At 48.0% G+C, this 19861-nt stretch overlaps 7 protein-coding genes across 7 annotated transcripts; 4 read left to right on the top strand and 3 right to left on the bottom strand.

The window, feature by feature from the left end:
* Nucleotides 1-30: 30 nt before the first annotated feature.
* Nucleotides 31-1791, top strand: F4812DRAFT_437378 (uncharacterized protein). Its single transcript, XM_047934925.1, has 3 exons — nucleotides 31-262; nucleotides 319-1296; nucleotides 1432-1791. Exons 2-3 carry the CDS (start codon nucleotides 520-522, stop codon nucleotides 1492-1494), a joined length of 840 nt encoding a protein of 279 aa, XP_047788062.1. The 5' UTR covers nucleotides 31-262; nucleotides 319-519; the 3' UTR covers nucleotides 1495-1791.
* On the top strand, nucleotides 1792-5618 carry F4812DRAFT_437375 (uncharacterized protein). The gene is made up of 2 exons (XM_047934924.1): nucleotides 1792-4384; nucleotides 4449-5618. Exons 1-2 carry the CDS (start codon nucleotides 1881-1883, stop codon nucleotides 4930-4932), a joined length of 2988 nt encoding a protein of 995 aa, XP_047788061.1. The 5' UTR covers nucleotides 1792-1880; the 3' UTR covers nucleotides 4933-5618.
* On the bottom strand, nucleotides 5515-7034 carry F4812DRAFT_437372 (HIT-like protein). The gene is made up of 3 exons (XM_047934923.1): nucleotides 6597-7034; nucleotides 5902-6365; nucleotides 5515-5744 (listed from the first exon to the last, which is right to left on the bottom strand). Exons 1-3 carry the CDS (start codon nucleotides 6762-6764, stop codon nucleotides 5549-5551), a joined length of 828 nt encoding a protein of 275 aa, XP_047788060.1. The 5' UTR covers nucleotides 6765-7034; the 3' UTR covers nucleotides 5515-5548.
* Nucleotides 7035-8823: 1789 nt separating this feature from the next.
* Nucleotides 8824-10927, top strand: F4812DRAFT_110306 (MFS general substrate transporter). Its single transcript, XM_047929335.1, has 2 exons — nucleotides 8824-9757; nucleotides 9845-10927. Exons 1-2 carry the CDS (start codon nucleotides 9181-9183, stop codon nucleotides 10762-10764), a joined length of 1497 nt encoding a protein of 498 aa, XP_047788059.1. The 5' UTR covers nucleotides 8824-9180; the 3' UTR covers nucleotides 10765-10927.
* Nucleotides 10611-13365, bottom strand: F4812DRAFT_466179 (MFS general substrate transporter; the record flags this gene model as incomplete). Its single annotated transcript, XM_047938527.1, has 4 exons — nucleotides 10611-11395; nucleotides 11463-12913; nucleotides 12987-13060; nucleotides 13126-13365. 4 exons carry the CDS (start codon nucleotides 13363-13365, stop codon nucleotides 11280-11282), a joined length of 1881 nt encoding a protein of 626 aa, XP_047788058.1. The 3' UTR covers nucleotides 10611-11279.
* A 1706-nt stretch (nucleotides 13366-15071) lies between these two features.
* On the bottom strand, nucleotides 15072-17146 carry F4812DRAFT_437363 (ferrochelatase-domain-containing protein). Its single transcript, XM_047934922.1, has 3 exons — nucleotides 16536-17146; nucleotides 15915-16479; nucleotides 15072-15857 (listed from the first exon to the last, which is right to left on the bottom strand). Exons 1-3 carry the CDS (start codon nucleotides 16785-16787, stop codon nucleotides 15400-15402), a joined length of 1275 nt encoding a protein of 424 aa, XP_047788057.1. The 5' UTR covers nucleotides 16788-17146; the 3' UTR covers nucleotides 15072-15399.
* F4812DRAFT_437361 (ku70 protein) lies at nucleotides 17147-19816 on the top strand. Its single transcript, XM_047934921.1, has 4 exons — nucleotides 17147-17246; nucleotides 17338-17420; nucleotides 17474-18070; nucleotides 18128-19816. Exons 2-4 carry the CDS (start codon nucleotides 17361-17363, stop codon nucleotides 19406-19408), a joined length of 1938 nt encoding a protein of 645 aa, XP_047788056.1. The 5' UTR covers nucleotides 17147-17246; nucleotides 17338-17360; the 3' UTR covers nucleotides 19409-19816.
* Nucleotides 19817-19861: the final 45 nt, after the last annotated feature.

Genomic DNA, 19861 nt, shown 5'->3' with positions numbered 1-19861 from the left:
CCGCACCGTAGATCAGGCTGTGGGATTGAACATGCCGTTTGCAACAGACCAACTACACCAACCGTGATTCAGTGACTTTTCATACCCACGCCATCAATGGATCTGGATTTTGGCGTTATGTCTAGAGTGTTCATGAACACGTGGATCGAACCGGATGCCATCGTAAGCGCTGAGAGCTACGAGAAGTTCGGACTCAACGACAGACGGCGTGACACCAATCTCAGAGTCCTAGCTCACATAAATCATGGCGATATGACCCAAGGTACGTGAGACATATGTCCCTACGGCAAGATTCTTGTGAATTCTAATTCGTTTCAGATGCCATATATAGGAGATATACAAAGCACGTTACAAGATACTTTGTAGGTCATGAAGAGGATATAAGACAATATTTCTACCAACTATGCGATCCCAGAACTGGATGCGGGTAATCCCTTTTTTTTTTTTTTTCATTTGGGGCCTCCTCGATTTTTACGACTGACAGTCAAGCGTCATACAGATCTGTCGCAGAGCAAGTTCATGCATTTCTTCGAGGAAAGATCGCCCGTCGGGTCCCCAGGACTTCCAGCGTTGTTGTTTGATATCTTTGTCTGGAATGCCTTCTTCCCTTTCCCGCCAATACATGATTCCTCTGGAGAGCTTTGTATAGACGAAATGGCCTTTACTCGTGCCGTAAGTGTGTTGGCGCATAGCCACTTACAGTACCTCAGTTTAGACAACTATCCACGCGTTGAGCACGACGGTATGGACGGGAGCTGGGGACCATATTCCGGTCAGTTCGTTTTAATTCGTCTTAGAGATACCAGCGATTACATTAGATGGTTGTTTCGAAGTCTCGCGATCCCAAACGATACAATATTAGGATACGAGACGACCATTCTGGTGCCTCGCTTCTTCATGACCCAACAACGGCCGAACATGCCGAGTCCTGAAGAAGACTTTGAGGAAGACTTCGGCCGCAGGACTGCAGAGCAGCAAGTCGTTATCGTAGAGAAGGAGAGCGAGCGAACGGTAGATATCCAAGACGTCCTTTCGGAGTATGCCCCGGGTAACGTCCCCTGGGCTCCTGAACATTTTAGGGGAGTGGACCCGTTACGAGAAGGGTACAAACTTGCCTTGCCGCTTTTACCACATCATCCATACGATCTAACCGATCTTCATGTTCCGACCGCAAAGGTCCGAACCCTCCTTCAAATGCTTGGCAAAAATGGTACCGAGTTGATGACCGCGACTGAGCGACTGGGTAATGAAGGATTGAGCTGGGAAGAGTTCCAGGATGTGTTTATTAGGCACGCGGTATGTTATCTCGTTTCTACATCTTAGCATTCCTCATTATCTATTGCCTATTATCTATTAGCTATTAGCTATTACCTACCTACCTAGGTACGGTTTACATTCAGTACCTGGTATTTAGCTAACTTTGTCCAATAGGAAACTATAGCATCTAACCTCAGTTTCACTTTCAATAATCTTACTAGGTTATATACCTGGTAAAGGTCCATTATTTGGGTCGATATCGATATCTTGATATTATGAGTTCAATTGTCTACCTAGGTAAGACGGGAGCATTTTGGCGCGTTGAATGAGAAATTGTGTTAGTTTTCAATTGAAGTACAGTACAATACGTATTTGTACAATACGATACGATACAATGTGATACAATACGTTAGGTATTAAACCTTATGTAAACCGTATTGCACTTTTGATTGATTAAATTGATTAAACTGAAATTGAAATTGCCCCACCAAACGCGCATCGGAACGCGTTCACGCGTCTTCAATACTGTACCTTACATTTATTGACAATTCAATTCCACCATTCACACCCAACATTTCCCTTTAAAGGTATCACCTGCGGATAACTCAATTGGGTCGTCAAATATGATATCCGCCTCGTCTCCCGTTATTTATCCTGCTAGCTCCTCTCCAGTGGCAGCAGCAGTAAAGCGCACGAAACCTCATCCCGATCCAAACCCTCGATCTCGTGCGAAGACTGGCTTCCTCGTTGACGATGACTCCGACGACGATGATTTGCTACAGGAGCCAGCAACCAAAAAACGAATGCTTAGTAGTCCCAGCGATCAAGCAGTTATAGGATATACCGAGCCGTCTTCCACCCCTCTAGCAGTTCCAAATTTTAACACCGAGGAAGTTGGTTCGACATCCTTGGTCATAGCTTCGCAGCCGAAAGAGTACGAGAATAGGAGCCAGCCCTCTGTAACGACCACTTTTTTTCAGTCGAGCAATGTATCCTCTATCTTCGACCGATTTGCCTCTCGTCAAGCGCAAAGCACATTTAAGATCACTACCTGTTCGGGCAACATAGTCGACATTAAACAGCGAAAGGCTGGTCCTGGTGTGTCTTTTGAACGGATAGTCGCTGCACGATCGAAAACGAAAGAGGGCCGGGCGAAAAGGAGTTACTACGGCATCGAAATCCACGAGTTAATAGACGCCGCTTCCAAGGAACTCAGCAACAAGCCCCCGGCCTCTAGTACGGTACCGGACCAACCGACGCCTTCCGTGGAAGCCGTCAAGAAGCCGAAGAAGTCGCTTTTATGGACTGAGAAATACCGTGCGAGGAACTTTATGGATTTAGTTGGCGACGATCTCACGAACAGGCAGGTTCTACGCTGGTTAAAGAGATGGGATCCAATAGTATTTCCGGGAACAGCAAAATCGAGGTCTACTCTGAGAAGACCAGGCGGAAAAGCAGAGGCCGAGGAAGAAAAGCCGCACCGGAAGATTTTAATGCTGACTGGTCCTCCCGGACTGGGGAAAACTACGCTGGCTCATGTCTGCGCCAAGCAGGCAGGCTATGAAGTAATGGAGATTAATGCTAGTGATGACCGCAGCCGAGATGTTGTTAAAAACCGGATTCGCACTAGTTTAGGGACGGAAAACGTCAAGACCATACAACAGAACAAGCTCCAGGGTGGAAAACAACAGAAGATCGCACGTCCGGTGTGCGTAGTGGTTGATGAAGTTGACGGTGTTGTGGCCGGCTCTGGTGGTTCTGGAGAAGGTGGTTTCATCAAAGCCCTGATGGACTTGATTACGATCGGAGAGAAAAATGCATCGGGACAAGAGAATACGGCTCAACAGTCGGGGCGTCGTAAAAAGAAGGGCGACGACTTTCGTCAAATGCGGCCTCTAATCTTAATTTGCAATGATGTCTATCACCCGTCTCTCAGGCCCCTACGACAATCGAATCTGGCTGAAATTATTCACATGGGAAAACCCACCATTGACGCAGTTGTGACTCGCCTGAAGACAGTATTTGAAAAGGAGGGCATTCCCTGCGAAAAGGATGCAGCACGGAAATTATGCGAAGCGGCGTGGGGCATGAGTAGCGGTATAGATGCAAAGAAAGGTGCCGAGAGCACAGCAGAGGGAGATCTACGAGGTATTATGGTCGTAGGTGAATGGGTTGCTGGTCGTGTTAGATCCGCATCTCTCAACGGCCCGCTGTGTTTAACACGGCAATGGGTGGAGCGGAACATTGTCCATGATCTGTCCCACGGCGGTGGTGGTGCGAGAGGCATAGGGCGTGGTAGCGTGAGGGATATCGTCACGCGCATCTTCCAAGATGGCGCTGGATTTCCGAAGAATAATGTCCTCATCGCAGCTCCTTTGTCGAAACACCACAGCGAGCAGCCACAAGCACAGCTTGGCTTCTCGGAGCAGCAGAAGAAGTATGGAATGGAGCGCCTGAGGCAGATGGTCGAAACCAGTGGCGATGTGGACAGAGTAATGACCGAAGTCTTCCTAGACTATCCGAATCACGAGTTCAATGACGACTCGTTCCTATCTAAACCGGACTGCGCCTACGAATGGATGCATTTCCACGATACGTGTTCGTCAAGATTGTTCGGAAGCCAAGACTGGGAGTTAGTTCCCTATCTTAGCCAACCTATCCTCGCGTGTCATCATTTATTCGCAGCGCCCATTCGACGTGCCAATCTAGCTTACGATAGAAAATGGGGCGCTGCTGATGCAGATGATGAGGCCCCGCCGTTGCCTTTCTCGGGTCCGAGGGCAGACTTCGTCGCGCGCGAGACCGAGAAGGAAAATCGCGCAGTACTCCAAGCGATGCAAGCCCAGCTACCCCCGACGCTCATGCGCTCTTTCCGCAGTCCCGAGGATATTGCCACTGATTTCCTCCCATATCTTATTCGTATGGTGTCTCCGGACGTGAAACCCGTGGCTGTTGGAGGTAGTGGGGATCAGCGGAGCACAGCCAGCGTCCGGAAAGATACTGAGAAAGCCATGGTAAAGCGGGCCGCTGACGTGCTAGCTGAGGTCGGAATTGAGCTTCAAAAGGGGAAGATCGAGAGCGATTCCCCCTTTAGTAGAGGCCCTCAGTGGGTCTACCGCATGGAACCGTAAGTATAGAAATTTCTTTCGTGTTAAACTTTTGGAGATGGTTACTGACAAGTTAATACCTAGTGATCTCGACGTCCTCGCTACCTTTGAAACGTCCGCAGCCGTCGTCCACGGCACGCAAGCCCCGACGCGCTACGCCGTACGGCAGGTGCTGGATCAAGAACTACAAAAAGCCAAACTGCAGCGAGAAAATCTAGCGCGACAGGCGCGCTTCCGGGGCGGCGGCGGCGGCGACCCGCATGCCGCAGCGCCAGAGGAGAAGGCGTCTCTGATCTTCGCCGGCAATAACAACAAGGAAAACAAGGGCTCCAAGATGGCGGCGCTTCCCATCCTCGGCGTCAAGAAGGACTTCTTCGGGCGGGTCATCGAGAACGCGGATGTCCGCGCTCTGAAGGAGACCAATGTCAACGGTAGGCCGAGGAGCAGGGCCGGCGGAGACGGGGCGGCTGGGAAGGGCGAGCCTAAGGTCTGGGTTACGTTTCATGAAGGGCTGAATAATGCCGTGAGGAAACCGATCTCGTTGGATGAACTGCTTAGAGGGTTATGATAGGTAGGTGGACATCTTAAGGGCTTGTCTACCTAGGTAGAGGTAAATAATAGTGATAGGGGTTGACGTGTAAATGATTTTGGGGGTCTTATGATATGGCTTTGGATGAGGGAAGGGGGCATGCGTATGGCGTTCAGGTCGTAATGGTTATCCTGCTAGGCACCTAAGGTACATATCAAATGTATCAAATGCAGCCCAGCGCCTTTTATGATTGATTGCGTTTAGGACTCTATTCTCCATTTCGTAAAGGCGCATTAGTGTTTTCTATAATTGTATCTTGCTTGATGCGGAGCAATAGTGAGCATGTGTACCTAAGGTAGTGGGTGAAGGGGAGAGATGCTAGATAAAATATATACATGGACTACCCAGACGTAAATAATAAAGCAAACGACCAAGGGAGTAGTAACGTTCGCATTAGTATGGTGTTCTGTTCATGGGGAAATCGTTCAATTACATATCTCTTGACATAAAACATTGCGTCTCGTAAGGCATAACTAACTCCGCATCCTATTTTCATCAATAACGCACCAGGTTCGATTAGAGAGCAAAGGAAATCGCAACAACCACCCGCCCCCCCCTCCCGTTAGGCTAACCAACCAACCAACCAATCAATCAATCATTGCTTAGCTTCGGCCTCTTCATCCTCCTCTCCCATCTCCTCCAAGACCTTGCGGAACACGTCCGCCTCGGCCGCCATCTCCTCCGCCGTCCGCGGGTGCCGCTCCGAGTCCTCTATGCTGGGGAAACTCCCGCCCGGCTCGGGCCGGCTGCCGAGACGTTGCCGGAGCAGGTTGTTGAGTTCCCGATCCCACCTTTTTGGGGGAGTCGTTGTCAGTACGTAACTTTTTCCCTGGGGGCTTATAAAGTTCGAATCCTCTTCAGGGGGGGATAGGGGAAGCCGGTTAGGGGAAAAAGGGCGGAAGGATGGAGAGAAAGAAAGAAAAAGAAGAGAAGAAGAAAAAGACTTACAACGCCCCTCCGACGTTACCCTCCTCCGCCGCCATCGACTCGTAGATCTGGTCCCCGGGGCCCGGCTGCTCCTTCGCCGTGGACCCTCGGATGCGCGGGATGACGTGGACGTGGACGTGGGGGACGGTCTGGCCGGCCTCGGGGCCGTCCTGGATCGCGATGTTGAACGAACCGGCTGCTTCCGGGACGTCGTGTCTCTGCTGCTGCTGTTGCTGCCGAGAAGACGAGGATGGGGAAGAGGAAGAATGATGGTTTGAGGAAGAAGAAGAGGGAGGGGAAGAGGAAAAGTAGTGCCGCGCGAGCATCCGCTGCACCCGCTGCACGGCGCAGAACAGGTCCGTGATCTCGGGCGCGCTGAGCTCCGTGAGCCACTTGTAGGGCCGGCGCGGGCAGACCAGGACGTGCCCCGGCAGCAGGGGTTTGAGGTTGACGAGGGCGAAGGAGTGGGGGGTTGTGAGGAAGACCTAGGGGGTGCGGTTAGGTACACTTTGTTGTTCAGTGAAAAGGTCAATCATATATCGGAATCTCATATCTCATATCTCATTCTCATTCTCATTCTCATTCTCATTCTCATTTCTCATTTCTCATTTCTCAGCGGCGATATAACTAATTACCTTTTATGAGATGAGATAAAGATACCTAGGAGATATGTAGGTAGGTACCTAGGGACGGACATATAAACAAAGCCGACTTACCTGGGGCGTGACCTCGAACGGGCCAAAGTGAATCGGCCCAGATATTTTACTCCTACTACTAGAACTCATCTTGCGCTGGATTCTTACTTGGATGCCTTGGTTACTCTGACGCTTGAGGAGGTTGGCAATGAAGAAGGGATTGGCTCTCGAGCTGGCGGATCGACGCATACCTCCTAGGTAGGTAGCTAAGCTAAGCTTGAAGGAAAATGATAGATAAGAGATAGGTACCTATGCTGTTGTGTTATGCTATTGCTTGGTTGCAGCCATCGTTATACGAATGTGTAACACGTTCGACTTGGTTACTGGTAATCAAAGGTTGTTTGTTATTGGCAAACACTAGGAAATCGAATTGAGGCTAAACTAAACGTGACCTTCGATTGAGAATAGCCCGGGTAGATGCATGAACACCCCCTTTGAACCGGTAGTCTAATATGTAAGTTACGCGGTATCGCGATAATGAAGGTCGTTTGGTAAACATTGTTTTTCTTAAGCCTTATGACGTCGTTAATTTACTACTTGTGGTGTTACCTACCCGTTATTCTCTCCTCCTAGGTCCAGGTACCAAAGGTACCTAGATAGCGTTGCTTCTAGGTAGTTTGACTTACTGGGTAACCTAACTGGGTTACCTTTTCTTCTAGACGCGGAATATAGCCATTTACATACGCGCTAGGAATCAAGATGGGATTTTTATACTCTTATCATGTCCGTGTTGCACGCACCTCTTAAAGCCGATAAAACGGCACCATCTCCAACTCCAACATTAAAACTATTTACATTTATACTAGTTACCATTGATATATATGGTCATTTTGGTTTATATCCTGTTCATATCTATATTCCTTTGGACTTTGATATTAATCGCATCATTATCTCAATTATAAAATAACAAGTCAACCCCTTTGCACAATAAACATATCTTATACAGATGCCTACGCTTGGTGCATCATCTTCAGCTCCTGGGCACTTACCACCCAACCTCGTTTCAACCGCCCGAACACCTTCTTGCTAATATACTCACTCAAACAAGCTCAACAGATAACCCAACTCAATAACCTCGAACACGGAAATAAACATTTCTCCTCTTTTTCTTTTCTATCCCCTTTTCCCTTACCTCTCAACTAAAGGCCTATCGCCTATACTTTCTGCTTCCGTATAAGCCATGTATATGTGTGCCTAACCTAATGTATGTATGTACGCACGTATGTGTATGCAAGGTAGTTAAGTAATCCCAACCGTTACCATTGGCGAGGTCGTATTCAAAGAAGAAAAAAAAAGGTAATAGTTCGCCGCAGGACTACGTACGTAGGTACCTAACGTACCTAATAAGCATGCTTCTTCAGCGCGCAGCGGGACTTCCCGGATGCCGACGTTGCGGAGTTCTGGCCCGTGGTCTTTTTGTGTTTATTTGCCAGAGGTGAGTGAGGTACCTATATGTTGTATTTTTCCAAATATGGGAATCCTGAAGACGAGAGCTTCACCGTAATATACATTGTCCAAGCGCGGAGAATAGGCACTCTAGCAACTTCACCTTTTTGTTCCACCAAGGTCCGGTCCAAGTCAAGGTAAGCTTCCCGAATCAAGGTTTACAGTTTAAAAAAAGGCTTTAATTGGACAATCCCTCGTCTGGTTTTGTGGAGAGTTCGTTGAAAAAAAAAAAAGATATCTTGGCTGGCAGTACTGCTTGGCTGGCTGGGTACCTAAGGCAGGTAGGCACCCGGGGCACGGAGTACGGGGCACGGGGTGTAGGAAATAGCATCGACCACGGGGCTCCATTATCTATAAGCGGTCACCTCATACCTGCCATTGGCAAATGAGAAATCGATATCGACCCAGCAGCTCGCCCGTGGGTCCTCCCTTCCCCCGCGAGCCGCAAGGTGACACTTTAGTCAGCGTAGTATACACTATTGTAGGTACCTACACCAATGCAAGGGCGGGAAAGAGCGGGAGGAAGACCGGTGTATGGTAAGGAATTTGAAAGGCAAGACCGGCGGAGTAGCAAGTGAGTGAGTAAGTGAGTATAAGTGGGTTTGGTGGTTTGGTGGTTTGGTGGTTTGGTGGTATGACATTACCCAACCCGCGAGGAATCTTTTATGTAACAGTTATCGTCCCCGGTGGGTTCGTATGACATCGAGACTGCCGTATTAGTGAAATTTTAGTAAATTATAGCGCCATCGTCGTTATCTTCTCCAGCTTTATTTTTTTACGTGCTTCGTACTTACGTAGTATGTTTTTTTTTTTTTTTTTTCCTGTCGTATAATTTAAGTACGGTACTTATAGGTAAACCCGACTTATACTAGGTTACCTACCTAGGTACCTCCTAATACCTTATATATAAACGGGGGATATTCTCCCATTCTTGCCCGTTCCCAATTTTAACCTTCTTTCAACGACAACGACCGCGAGAGAGACTAGCAGATATACCTAGGTGGTTAGTGCCCGTAATTAAGGCAGTAATCTATAGGGTATTATGTTTTCACCGAGTCCCTCTTACACGTCGACTCTAATTCACTACCGTCTGTACTGAACTTATTTTTTTTTTAAAAAAAAAATACTGTATAATAATACAAGACGAGAAAGGTCGTCCATGACCATTACGCCGCAGAATGCAGATGACAGCTGCCTCATAAATCAAACTGTCCCGACGGGGGTCACGCCGCCTCCGTCGGAGTACCTTGACGAAAAGAAGCAACTTTCCAATCCCAATCCCAACCACAATCCCAATTCTGAATCCATTTCCCGCGAGGACGAAGAGAAACACAATAAGGCTCGTTCCCGCTCCATCGAGGATGCGGCTGCACCACATCTGCCGTCGTCTTCCTCTTCAGATAGAGGTGATGGTGATGATGACGACGACGACGATGAAGATTTCCCCGAAGGCGGCCTAGCCGCCTGGCTCGTCGTCTTCGGCTCCTTCTGCTCCATGATCTGCCTGTACGGCCTGATCAACTCGGTCGCCGTGTTCGAGTCCTACTTCTCGACGCACCAGCTCGCCGGGTACAGCTCCTCCACCATCGGCTGGATCTTCAGCATGTACCTGTTCATCGTCTTCTTCTTCGGCGTCCAGGTCGGCCCCATCTTCGACAGGCACGGCCCCAGGCTGCTCGTCGCCGCCGGCAGCTTGCTGGTTGTCGCTAGCCAGCTCATACTAGGGTTGTGCGAAGGTGAGCCCCCCTTCCCCCTGTCTTATATTTAATTTAGGTATCACAGAGATGTACCTATGCTAAACTTTTATTAAAAAAAATAAATAGAATACTACCAGATCCTGCTCACGTACGCGGTCCTAGGAGGCATAGGCGGCGCGCTCCTGAACGTGCCCGCCTACGGCGTGATAGCGCACTTCTTCAAGCGCCGGCGGGGCCTGGCGGTCGGGGTCGCGGCGACGGCCGGGTCCGTGGGCGGCATCGTGTTCCCGCTGTACCTGCAGGCGGCGATCCCGCGCCTCGGGTTCGCGTGGAGCACGCGGATCATCGGCTTCATCCTGCTGTTCCTGTCCGTCCTGGCCAACCTGCTCGTGCGCTCGCGCCTGCCCCCCAGCACCCACCCGGTGCGCATCCTGCCGGACTGGTCCCTGTTCCGGGACCTCAAGTTCTCCCTCTGCTGCGCCGGCGTCTGGTTCATGGAGTGGGGCATCTTCACCCCGCTGACGTACATCGTCTCGTACGCCGCCGCCCACGGCCAGGATGCCAACGCCGCGTACACGCTCCTGGCCATTCTAAACGCCGGCTCCTTCTTCGGTCGGTTCCTCCCGGGGTTCCTAGCGGACCGCTTCGGCCGCTTCAACGTCATTACCATAACGAACGCGCTGTGTGTCGTTACTATCCTCGCCTTCTGGCTCCCTGCCGGTGACTCGCGCGCCATGATCGTCGTTTTCGCTGTTACTTTTGGCTTTGCTTCCGGAAGCAACCTAGGCTTGTACCCCGTCTGCATCGGCCAGCTGTGCGACGCCCGTGATTACGGTCGTGTGTATTCCACGGCGGTGATGATTGGCAGCTTTGGGACCCTGACGGCCGTTCCCATCGCCGGCGCATTGCTGGAGATGGGTAGCGACGAGCGTCAAGGCTGGCTGGCGCTTATCCTCTTCGCGGCGTTATCGTATGCCATTTCAACTAGCTGTTTCCTTGGCGCCCGAGTCTTGGCCGTTAGTTGGAGGGTGAAAGAAGTGTACTAGGAGCGGATTTGGCGGTACATATAAAGTGTGGCGCTTCAGGTAGATCGATATCAAGTAGCGCCGGGTATAGACTATGTGTGACCTGGGAGATTGAACATATTCAAGCATACTGCATCACCGCGCGCGTCAAGATTTCTATAGATTCGAATCCTCTGCCTGCCTTGCTAGTTCGAAGGCTTAAGTTTACAGGTACCTTAGGTAGGTAGATGACCTAGGCACCAAGTCAACCAGCAACGGCGCAAATACTAGAAATACTACTATAAAAAATCTAAAATAGAACAGTATTACACACCTTCTACGTATATCGGTGCATTGCCGGCTGAAAATGTGCCAGCTAAGTGCCAGTTCCAAGAAACATATACCAACGTATATAGATACATATTCCATTGTCAAAAACATTACGAATAGTCGTAATCATATAACCCGACCTACTAACAAATCTTTGACTGACATATTTCGTGTCATATATAAGCGGTTGCCGCTGCAATATTATATGTATAAACGTAGTATGTTATTTAAACTCGGGGTAAGGCCCCACTAAGAATCTCTTCATCAGACATGACATCCGGATCCTGAGCATCGCGAGGGACTCGGACCGGGACTGCAATATAGCCGTCGTCTTTCACATGTACTGTTTCCAAAAGGTCAGCTTATAATGTCTCGTTTAAGAGATCTGGGTGGCGTAGATTGAAGCTTACAGTGGGGTCTCACGAAGAAACTGCCAAGTATTGCCAGCCCGAACAGCGAAGTTAATAAGACGAAGAAAGCCTGCGGGAAAGTCTCGACCGTCCCGGCATAAATGCCGTTGAAAAGCGCAGGAGCAACGACCCTTCCAAGCGCATGTAACAAGCCTGTGGCTCCCAATAGAGAGCCCATACGGTGAGCCGGGACGTGCTTCGTGATCGCGCTTTGAATAGTAGCACTAGCTAAGCCGCCAAATGCGGTAGCCAGACCACAGAGGACGAATAGTTCCTGCGAGCGTACGAATATAAAGCCGAAGGTACCTATAGCATCGCTAAGGAGAGCAAAACGCAAAAGCCATATATCCAGGTTATCAGCCCCAGAATTCGTCTCGATCACATTTACGCCGCCGTTTTCACGCCTTTGGCGGCGTAGTGGTAGAACACGGAACACGTAGTTGATGGCTGGAAGTATGCAGATGAGGATTACAACCCGCGCCATGCTAACCGCCGATACAAATTCCGAGGCTTCTGGGGTGTCCCAATGAAACATAAACTCAGAGTAAAGCACGATGACAGTGCCGGCACCCATTGCAGCGGACAGGAGAATCGTGTCGATGAAAGCAAGGATGATCAGATTGCGTCGCAGGGGACCATTGTCCCGCCCACTGGGGACGAGGATCTTTAAGGGAGCAAATGGGTTGGCGCTCATAAGTGCGGGAAGCCAAGTTCCCATGTGATCGTCAATAAATGACGCAGCCCGCGGCCCAATGAAGACGTGAAGCGAATCCGGAAGGGTCGATCTAAGCTGAACAGCTGTGGCTTCGTTCTCAGAGCGGTGTTTTTGGCGTGCGGCCATCTGACGCTTTTTCGATATCGACTCAGGAAGAACAAACCAGAAATACAAGATGACGGCCGCATGACAACCCAAAACGACGTAAAATATCAATATTAACGAACCTGTCCATTTGACAAAATAACCAGCAATGAGAGGTCCGAATGCTAATCCGGTAAATAGACAGGCATGAAGGTAGCCAATATGCACTCCACGTCTAGATGGAGGGGCGCAGTCGCTCGTATAAGAGTTACTCAGTAGGCTGCCCGCTGTGAAGGAGCCCGTTACGCCATCAAAGAATGCACCCAGGAGCAGCCAATGGTAGCCGACAACGTCTGGGAACTTTGCGGCCAAGATAGTAATACACTCGTTGATTACACCGCCGCATGAAGCCATCACCATCAGGCGCTTTCGGCCATACCGGTCAGATAGTGAGCCTAGCTTTGGTGCCGTGATCGCGCTTAGAGCGCCGGTGAGGGCGCTTAGTACAAGCGTGAAAACAGCAACCTGCTTCTGGACAGGAGCGCTTGTGCATAAGTCATTATCGGCGCCTAAGGGACCTAAAGGGTTTATAGGATTTGGCTCAAGCTGTTGGCGGTCGGTGAAGTGAGTACGACATATCAAATGGACAATTCTAAGAGGGAGAGCGACGTTCCCGTGTAAGCAACATACTGTTAATAAAAACCGACCGGAGTTGTGTAACTTACAAATTGAGCTTCGGAACGATGATACCGCCAAATGCAAGGGAAAATAGGAGATAAGGTGCTAAAAGCCAGTACACCTAATAAGCTCATGTTAGCTGCCGGTGTTTTCTTTGCCATCTCCTTATATTCATGCACAACCCACCGACGGTCTTTTCCACCATGGGAATCCGACGAAATCTTCGTGGCCTATCCAACTCCCCTGGCCTTTCACATTGCTGTTGTCTTCTGTTACACTATCACTGTCACTTCCGCTTGAGCTTGAACTTTCGCCGACCAGCGGACTCGTCTCTGTTGCTCCCTCCCATTGGTCATCTTGGTCATCTTGGTCTATAAGCACGATCGGCTTACTGTCCCCCTTCACGGGCTGCGCACTGCTCGTCATCTTGATCGCGGGGTTGCTGCGCGATTATAGGGTTGTTCCAGGACTGTATGTAAACGACGAGAGTGTTTAATACCCTCAAATGTGACAAAATGGACTGGATATAGCGGATATGCCGGAACATCCAACGAGTTCTGGAAAGCTTTCTTGTTGTGCTATTATTATTATACTGACTAGGATGCCCTGAGTACCTGGATAATGTGGGTAACTGATTAGAAAGCGACGCCCCTGCTTCGGCGATAGTTATTTGCTATTTAGAACCTAACAGAGGTCCTGTCATCGACCCGAGCGGTTTAGAAAAAGGAAGGGAGAGAAGATGGAGATAAACTCCATACCGGAAAGCAGATTATAAATAAACTAAAGCGCGCATTGCAGTAAAAGCATTGGCCGTTTCTACGTTGATGATGTTGTACGGCGAGGATTCCGATTAGAGCTTGGCTTTGCTTTTGATATCGGGTTGTCTCGACAAGTTCATGGGCCGAAAAGTTGCCAGGGCTAAAACGTTCGAGAAAGTGATGCGAAAGTTACGTGTGGGTTATATTGGACTATCTATTATTGAATCCCGTACCTTTCAATGTTGGGAGTGGGTGGAACCCCCTGGGTACGGTTGAGCATAGCTGCCACTCGGCAAATGCCCTAAAATTGGAGTATTTTAATAGGGGCGCCCCTCAAAATTGTGGGGTGTATTTAAATTACAGGGATTATTTACTATGCTTTAAAACATGTTGCGCCTAAAATAGTACTCTATGCATTAAAAAAGAGTATTGGGGGGGTGCGAGGGATTTGTTTTTAGCTTATGTGTATGAGCTAAAAAGGTAAGCACTGTATTTATAGTACTGATAGTAGCTAACTCCCCTGTAATTATAGTGGCAAGCTACCTATATTTTAGCGCATGAGCTACTATCCACCCTTATGATTAGTGCCAGCCTAATACAGTGCTATGTAATATTATTAGACTTGGTAACTTGCTTTGCTTACATTGAATACGCTTGATTGAATACGCTTGATTGAATACGCTTGATTGAATTGATTGAATTGATTGAATTGATTGAATTGATGAGGTTGAGGCTATCTACCTAAGGTACGAAGGCGTATTCTTTTGCAGGTGGGAGGTATGTTGTAAGCGCTGTAAAGTTTAACCAATAGGAGGGTGCGCATCTTGGAGGCTCAAAAAAGTCAACCCTTTTTTATGCATAATGTATCATAAATCCATATTTTATTTTATTCTTTTGCTTTATTAGCTTTGGGGTGTCTGTATCTCAACTTTACGTCATTTGCCGAGTGGCAGCTATGCTCAACCGTACCTGGGACCCTGTTCATTCCATGGACAATACAAGAGCTAACTTTTACCTTGCTTTTAAGCTCTACCTGAGGAAAGCACAACTTCGATAAGTGACTAGCGGACTGAATAAACAGGGATTCTTGTTTAAATTTTCGTGTACTTCGTACAAAACGATTATGCTTCATTTTATTTCATTATGAGTTATTCATATCACATAGCTAAGGTAGTACTTGAAGTATAAAAATAATGATGTCGTCCCTGAATTATGCTTGGTAATCTTATCTTTTATCGCGGACTTTCTGAACAAATCGATGACGCATGTGCTCGTGGGGTGCAGGAATTCGGGGTCTAACCGGGATCCGACAACCGGCAGCTTTAATGAGGTCTCTCAAGACATCAGACATCAGACATCAAATATAGAAAGTAAATTTAAGTATCCCTTATGTTTATTTATACGTGAACGCGTGAATAGCAAGGCGTTCGGTTGATAGAGTAAATATCAATTAATTGTTTTATCCAATACAATTCCATAGCTGCTTTTCCGCTCAAATACATCAACATCATAGAATCATGGAGTGAGGTGCGCCATTATCTTCATCTATTGTAACCCCGAATAAATAGATTGGCTGGCTCAAATCAAATATTTTTTAAGCTACCTCTTTTCCAATGCCCAAAGATGAGTTGCATAAAGTATCGACATGGACGATACAAAAAATAGAGGTAAGTAATGCTCGAAAAAACACTTGCGCATCATCCTACACCGCAAATGCATTTTCCGGCGAGGCGAAGAACTTCTTCGACTCGGCGCATCGTTCGCTCTTGCAACCAGGACACCTGAGCCCCATCTGGTGCGAGCATGCAACGCCGCTATCCAAGTGACTCTTGGCAAGATTTGCGAGGGCATCGATAAATATGGGATTTCCGTTTAAGCTTTCTACCCGCTTAACCGTATCCGCGTGGCCAGACTCCCCTATCACCTCTTTATCGAGCTCGAAGAGCGTTTCGATATGATCCGAGGTAAACGCGATCGGGATAAGAACGAGGTCTTTCTGTCCCTTTGCGATGTACTCTTCAACTGAAGTCTGGGTCTGAGGTCCCAGCCATGGTTGAGGACCGACTTGTGACTGCCAACATAATCTGTATGGGTTGGAGAACTTGAGTCGCTGCATAACGGCGTATACTGTTGCGGCAACCTCGGCGGGATAAGGGTCTCCTAAAGAAAGGTGTCAGTTGAGCTCGCTAAAGTTGATCATATACAAATACTCCTTACCTCGATTTACTACCGTCATCGGCAAGCTGTGAGCCGAGAATAATAAGACGACTCGGCTTCTTCGGTCTTCTGGGTATTCCGCCAGCGTCTTCTCGATATTGCTAGCGAATGCTTCTACTAATCCTGGATGTACCGGCCATCTGTCAATGACACTCCATTGGATGGTACCAGGTCCAGCTTTCCCTTCCAATCGTTGTCGCCACTTCCATAGTTCATTAAGACTACTGCCTGTTGTGGAACAAGAGTATTGGGGATATTGTGTGAAAGCTACAGCTCTCCCTCCCTTGCCATTCCCGAAACCGTCTGCTAGCAACTTGTTGTACATCTCTTCCGTAAGAGGGTTCGCGTAGCGAAATGCGACGTAGGGTTTGTGGGGAGCGGTCTCGGGCGATATCCGGTCGAGAATCTTGCACATTTCTTCGTTTTGATATTCCGACCATTTTCGAATCGGAGAACCACCTCCAATCTCCGCGTATTGCTTCTGAATCTTTGGGGTTCTTCGGCTCGAGATGAGGGGCCCGATGTAGTTTTGCAGTCGCCCCAAAGGTATCAGATCGGCGTCTGCCTACTTATACGTTAGAACTGAACCGAGGTACACTACGTCGTGCGAATGAAGCATACGAATAAGCGGCTGAGAAAGTCGCCGACTTCATCTACCGTGGATGGGCCACCCATATTCAGAAAAACCATGGCCGTTGGGCCTTTAGATCCTACCGCATTTTGTGTGACAGGTGGCGCCGGCGTTGCGAATGACCTCGTCTGGAGTGCACTCTTCTTCAATGGCTGGAGGCATAGCGCCGTTGAGTTAGCAGTTGCAATTGCAGTACCAGCTGCTCTGCGCGCAAGGTGCGCAATTGAATGGCGTGTTGCCATACTGCGTAAGCTTATAGCTTGAGGACGGCTCGAAAATGAAAGAGTCAGGGAATATAGGTATCTTAAAGTCGTTTAACAGACAAAGGTACTAATAACTAATAGAACAGGTATAACTATATGAATTAGTGGAATTGCCTTTTGAAAAAGTTCACCAATCAATGACAGCATTCTCGGGGTCGGCTCTCCGAGGAACTGGGCCCGAATGTCCGATTACAGGGCTCTTCGCGTTAGTGGTGTTTGGAACACCAATGAAACAAGTTCAATTGCCTAGCAACATCAGAGCTTGAAAAGTTGAACCTGAGGCAGAAGTACTCAAGTACTTCAAGGTACAGTGCAAGTCTTCATAAACCGTACAAAATCACCTGATAACGCGATTACTTCATAAGAATACCCTTTTACATCATACGCGTTTAAGCGCGATGTCTGCCTAAGTTACCTCGGGTTTCATTAGAAGTTTAGGTAGGCATTTCCATATAAAAAACATACGCGAATTAAGCTTGCCTAAAATCATATTCTGAACTTTTTCTCATACTATATTTAATAAGGAAAGGGATTCGCGATTTACCATTTACCATGGCAGACCATTATGAGAAACGGGAGGAAGAGGAAGAGGAAGATGAGCTTGGCGAACAGGTATCTTATTTATAAATACATATTTTTAGTCTCATCTATTAACTTCCCATCAGGACTTTAAAGCTCAGAAGGATGCTCTCATTTTCGCTATCGATGTGAGCAAGTCGATGCTACGACCACCTCCTGAGTCAAATGACAAGAAGGCAGACAAGGATCCTCCTGTGTTTGCTGCGTTGAAGTGTGCCTATCAGGTGATGCAACAGCGCATTATATCTAACCCGAAGGATATGATGGGAATTGTTCTATTTGGCACCGAAAAGAAGAAGTATCGGGATGAAGAGAATCCCCCTTATCCACATTGTTATGTCTATACCGACCTCGATATACCCGCGGCCGAAGACGTAAAGAATCTCAGAGATCTTCTAGAAGGCGGGGAAGATGCCGATGAGATTCTGACGCCATCTAGCGAGGGGGTTGTTATGGGAAGATTGCTTTTCTTGGTGAATAATCTCTTCACCACCAAAGCACCGAATTTTGGATCCCGAAGACTATTCATCATCACGGATAATGATGATCCTCACAAAGAGAGCAAAGAGCTTAGAGAAAACGCAGCATGCCTTGCCAAAGACCTGTACGACCTAGGCGTCACCATAGATCTCTTTGCGATCACTCGCGAGGACGAAAAATTTGATTTCACCAAGTTTTACGATGTAATTCATTCCCCCATCCAGACCTAACTACTGTTCTCATTTGCTAATAATGTCTAGGATATTATATACCGGGATCCAGTCATCGAGGAAGTACAATCAGGAAGAATATCTACCTCCAAATCCGGCAGCGGTCAAACTCTTTTGAGTTCGTTAACTTCCAATATCAACTCTAGACAAACCCCAAAACGAGCATACTTCAGCAATATGCCGCTTGAGCTGGGCCCCGGGCTTCAAATATCAGTTAAAGGATACAATATCACTCAAAGACAGACCCCTGCACGTAGTTGTTACGTTTGGATAGACGGCGAGAGAGCACAAATTGCCGTTGGGGAAACTGCACATATAGCCGAAGACAGCGCTAGGACGGTACAGACGGGTGAAGTCAAGAAAGCCTATAAATTCGGCGGTGAATATGTCTACTTCAGCGAGGAAGAGCTGAAGTCAATTAAACAATTCGGCGGTCCAATAATCCGGATAATTGGCTTTAAAGATAGGTCTCAACTGGGGTTCTGGGCGTCCATCAAAAATTCAGTCTTTATCTTTCCAAGCGAAGAAGGCTACGTCGGATCCACGCGTGTCTTTACTGCATTATGGCAGAAGTTATTAAAATCCAAAAAGATCGGGGTTGCGTGGCATATTGCTCGAACAAATGGAAATCCTCAGCTGGTTGCTATCATCCCCTCTACGGCGCAAACGGATAGCAAATCGGGCATGAATTTCATACCGGCTGGTTTATGGCTTTACCCAATTCCGTATGCCGACGACGTACGCGAGGGCCCGGACCAGGCTAATTTTGTCCGAACTACGAACCAGTTGACCGACATTATGAATAAGATTGTGGGAAACTTGCAACTACCAACTGCTACCTATAATCCATCGAGATATCCCAATCCCGCGCTCCAATGGCATTACAAGATTCTCCAGGCGCTTGCGCTAGAAGAAGAGGTACCTGACAAACCAGAAGATGCGACGGTCCCCAAGTACAGGGCGATCCACAACCGGTGTGGAGCGTACATACAGGAATGGTCACAGATGGCGGACGACGTTCTAGGCATGGTCAGGGATGCTAAAGCTATTAAGCGGGAGATGGAAATAGACGATGATGACGACGAGCCTAGACCAGCAGCGAAGAAATCCAAACCGGCTGCGGCAAAAGCAGGCGGTGGTGATGCCGGAATGAATAATGCAGAACTGAAGGAGCGTTATCAACAAGACACCTTGTCCAAGCTGACTGTAACTGAGTTAAGACCGATCCTGAACGCTCGAGGGATTGATTCGAAGGGGCTGAAAAAGACTCTTGTCGAGAGACTTGAGGAGTGGATTGAAGACAATGCGTAATTTAGGGAGTGATGGATTTCAATAACGCTTGGCGTTCCAGGTGGTTAATAAGTGTAGGTCACAAGTACGGCGTTGGGGATAACATCACTTCCAGAGAGCTACCTACCTTGTATGAAGTAGGTAGCTACAGTACCTAGAGACGTGATTACTAGTACCTACTATTGTATATAGAGGAATAAACCTACCTGTGACGGTAGATGTGGTCTTTAGTTGGCATGGTATGTAAATCATAGTCCTTTCGTTTTTATTATATTCATGCCATTCTCTAATGGAGCTTCGCATAGGGCTCTATAAATAAAAAGATAAAAGGAGTGAATTAGGTATTGGTTTGCTGGTCCAGCGCAAAGCTTTCGATTTTACAAGTATTTTTTTTAAGTCTTACGTAATTTCCAATTGATTAGACGTACCAGGTACCAACCCCGCGTTCTCGTTACTCATAGTACCTTGTAGCCT

This window comes from Daldinia caldariorum (genome assembly GCF_022478825.1).
Source record: "Daldinia caldariorum strain CBS 122874 unplaced genomic scaffold F4812scaffold_14, whole genome shotgun sequence".
Lineage (NCBI taxonomy): Eukaryota > Fungi > Ascomycota > Sordariomycetes > Xylariales > Hypoxylaceae > Daldinia > Daldinia caldariorum.
Note: the sequence above shows the minus strand (reverse complement) of the source record. Positions and strands in the feature narration are given on the sequence as shown.

Bases quoted from the DNA above. Each gene is read 5' to 3' on its own strand.
- F4812DRAFT_110306 (XM_047929335.1), top strand. From the start codon at position 9,181: ATGACCATTACGCCGCAGAATGCAGATGACAGCTGCCTCATAAATCAA. The intron at 9,758-9,844 runs GTGAGCCCCCCT...AAAAATAAATAG, and splicing joins CATACTAGGGTTGTGCGAAG to AATACTACCAGATCCTGCTC.
- F4812DRAFT_437372 (XM_047934923.1), bottom strand. From the start codon at position 6,764: ATGCGTCGATCCGCCAGCTCGAGAGCCAATCCCTTCTTCATTGCCAAC. The intron at 6,366-6,596 runs GTAAGTCGGCTT...CGCACCCCCTAG, and splicing joins CGTTCGAGGTCACGCCCCAG to GTCTTCCTCACAACCCCCCA. The intron at 5,745-5,901 runs GTAAGTCTTTTT...TCCCCCAAAAAG, and splicing joins GGTAACGTCGGAGGGGCGTT to GTGGGATCGGGAACTCAACA.
- F4812DRAFT_437361 (XM_047934921.1), top strand. From the start codon at position 17,361: ATGGCAGACCATTATGAGAAACGGGAGGAAGAGGAAGAGGAAGATGAG. The intron at 17,421-17,473 runs GTATCTTATTTA...ACTTCCCATCAG, and splicing joins AAGATGAGCTTGGCGAACAG to GACTTTAAAGCTCAGAAGGA. The intron at 18,071-18,127 runs GTAATTCATTCC...AATAATGTCTAG, and splicing joins ATTTCACCAAGTTTTACGAT to GATATTATATACCGGGATCC.
- F4812DRAFT_437363 (XM_047934922.1), bottom strand. From the start codon at position 16,787: ATGGCAACACGCCATTCAATTGCGCACCTTGCGCGCAGAGCAGCTGGT. The intron at 16,480-16,535 runs GTATGCTTCATT...ACGTATAAGTAG, and splicing joins ACTTTCTCAGCCGCTTATTC to GCAGACGCCGATCTGATACC. The intron at 15,858-15,914 runs GTAAGGAGTATT...ACCTTTCTTTAG, and splicing joins GATGACGGTAGTAAATCGAG to GAGACCCTTATCCCGCCGAG.
- F4812DRAFT_437375 (XM_047934924.1), top strand. From the start codon at position 1,881: ATGATATCCGCCTCGTCTCCCGTTATTTATCCTGCTAGCTCCTCTCCA. The intron at 4,385-4,448 runs GTAAGTATAGAA...GTTAATACCTAG, and splicing joins TGGGTCTACCGCATGGAACC to TGATCTCGACGTCCTCGCTA.
- F4812DRAFT_437378 (XM_047934925.1), top strand. From the start codon at position 520: ATGCATTTCTTCGAGGAAAGATCGCCCGTCGGGTCCCCAGGACTTCCA. The intron at 1,297-1,431 runs GTATGTTATCTC...TTTGTCCAATAG, and splicing joins ATGTGTTTATTAGGCACGCG to GAAACTATAGCATCTAACCT.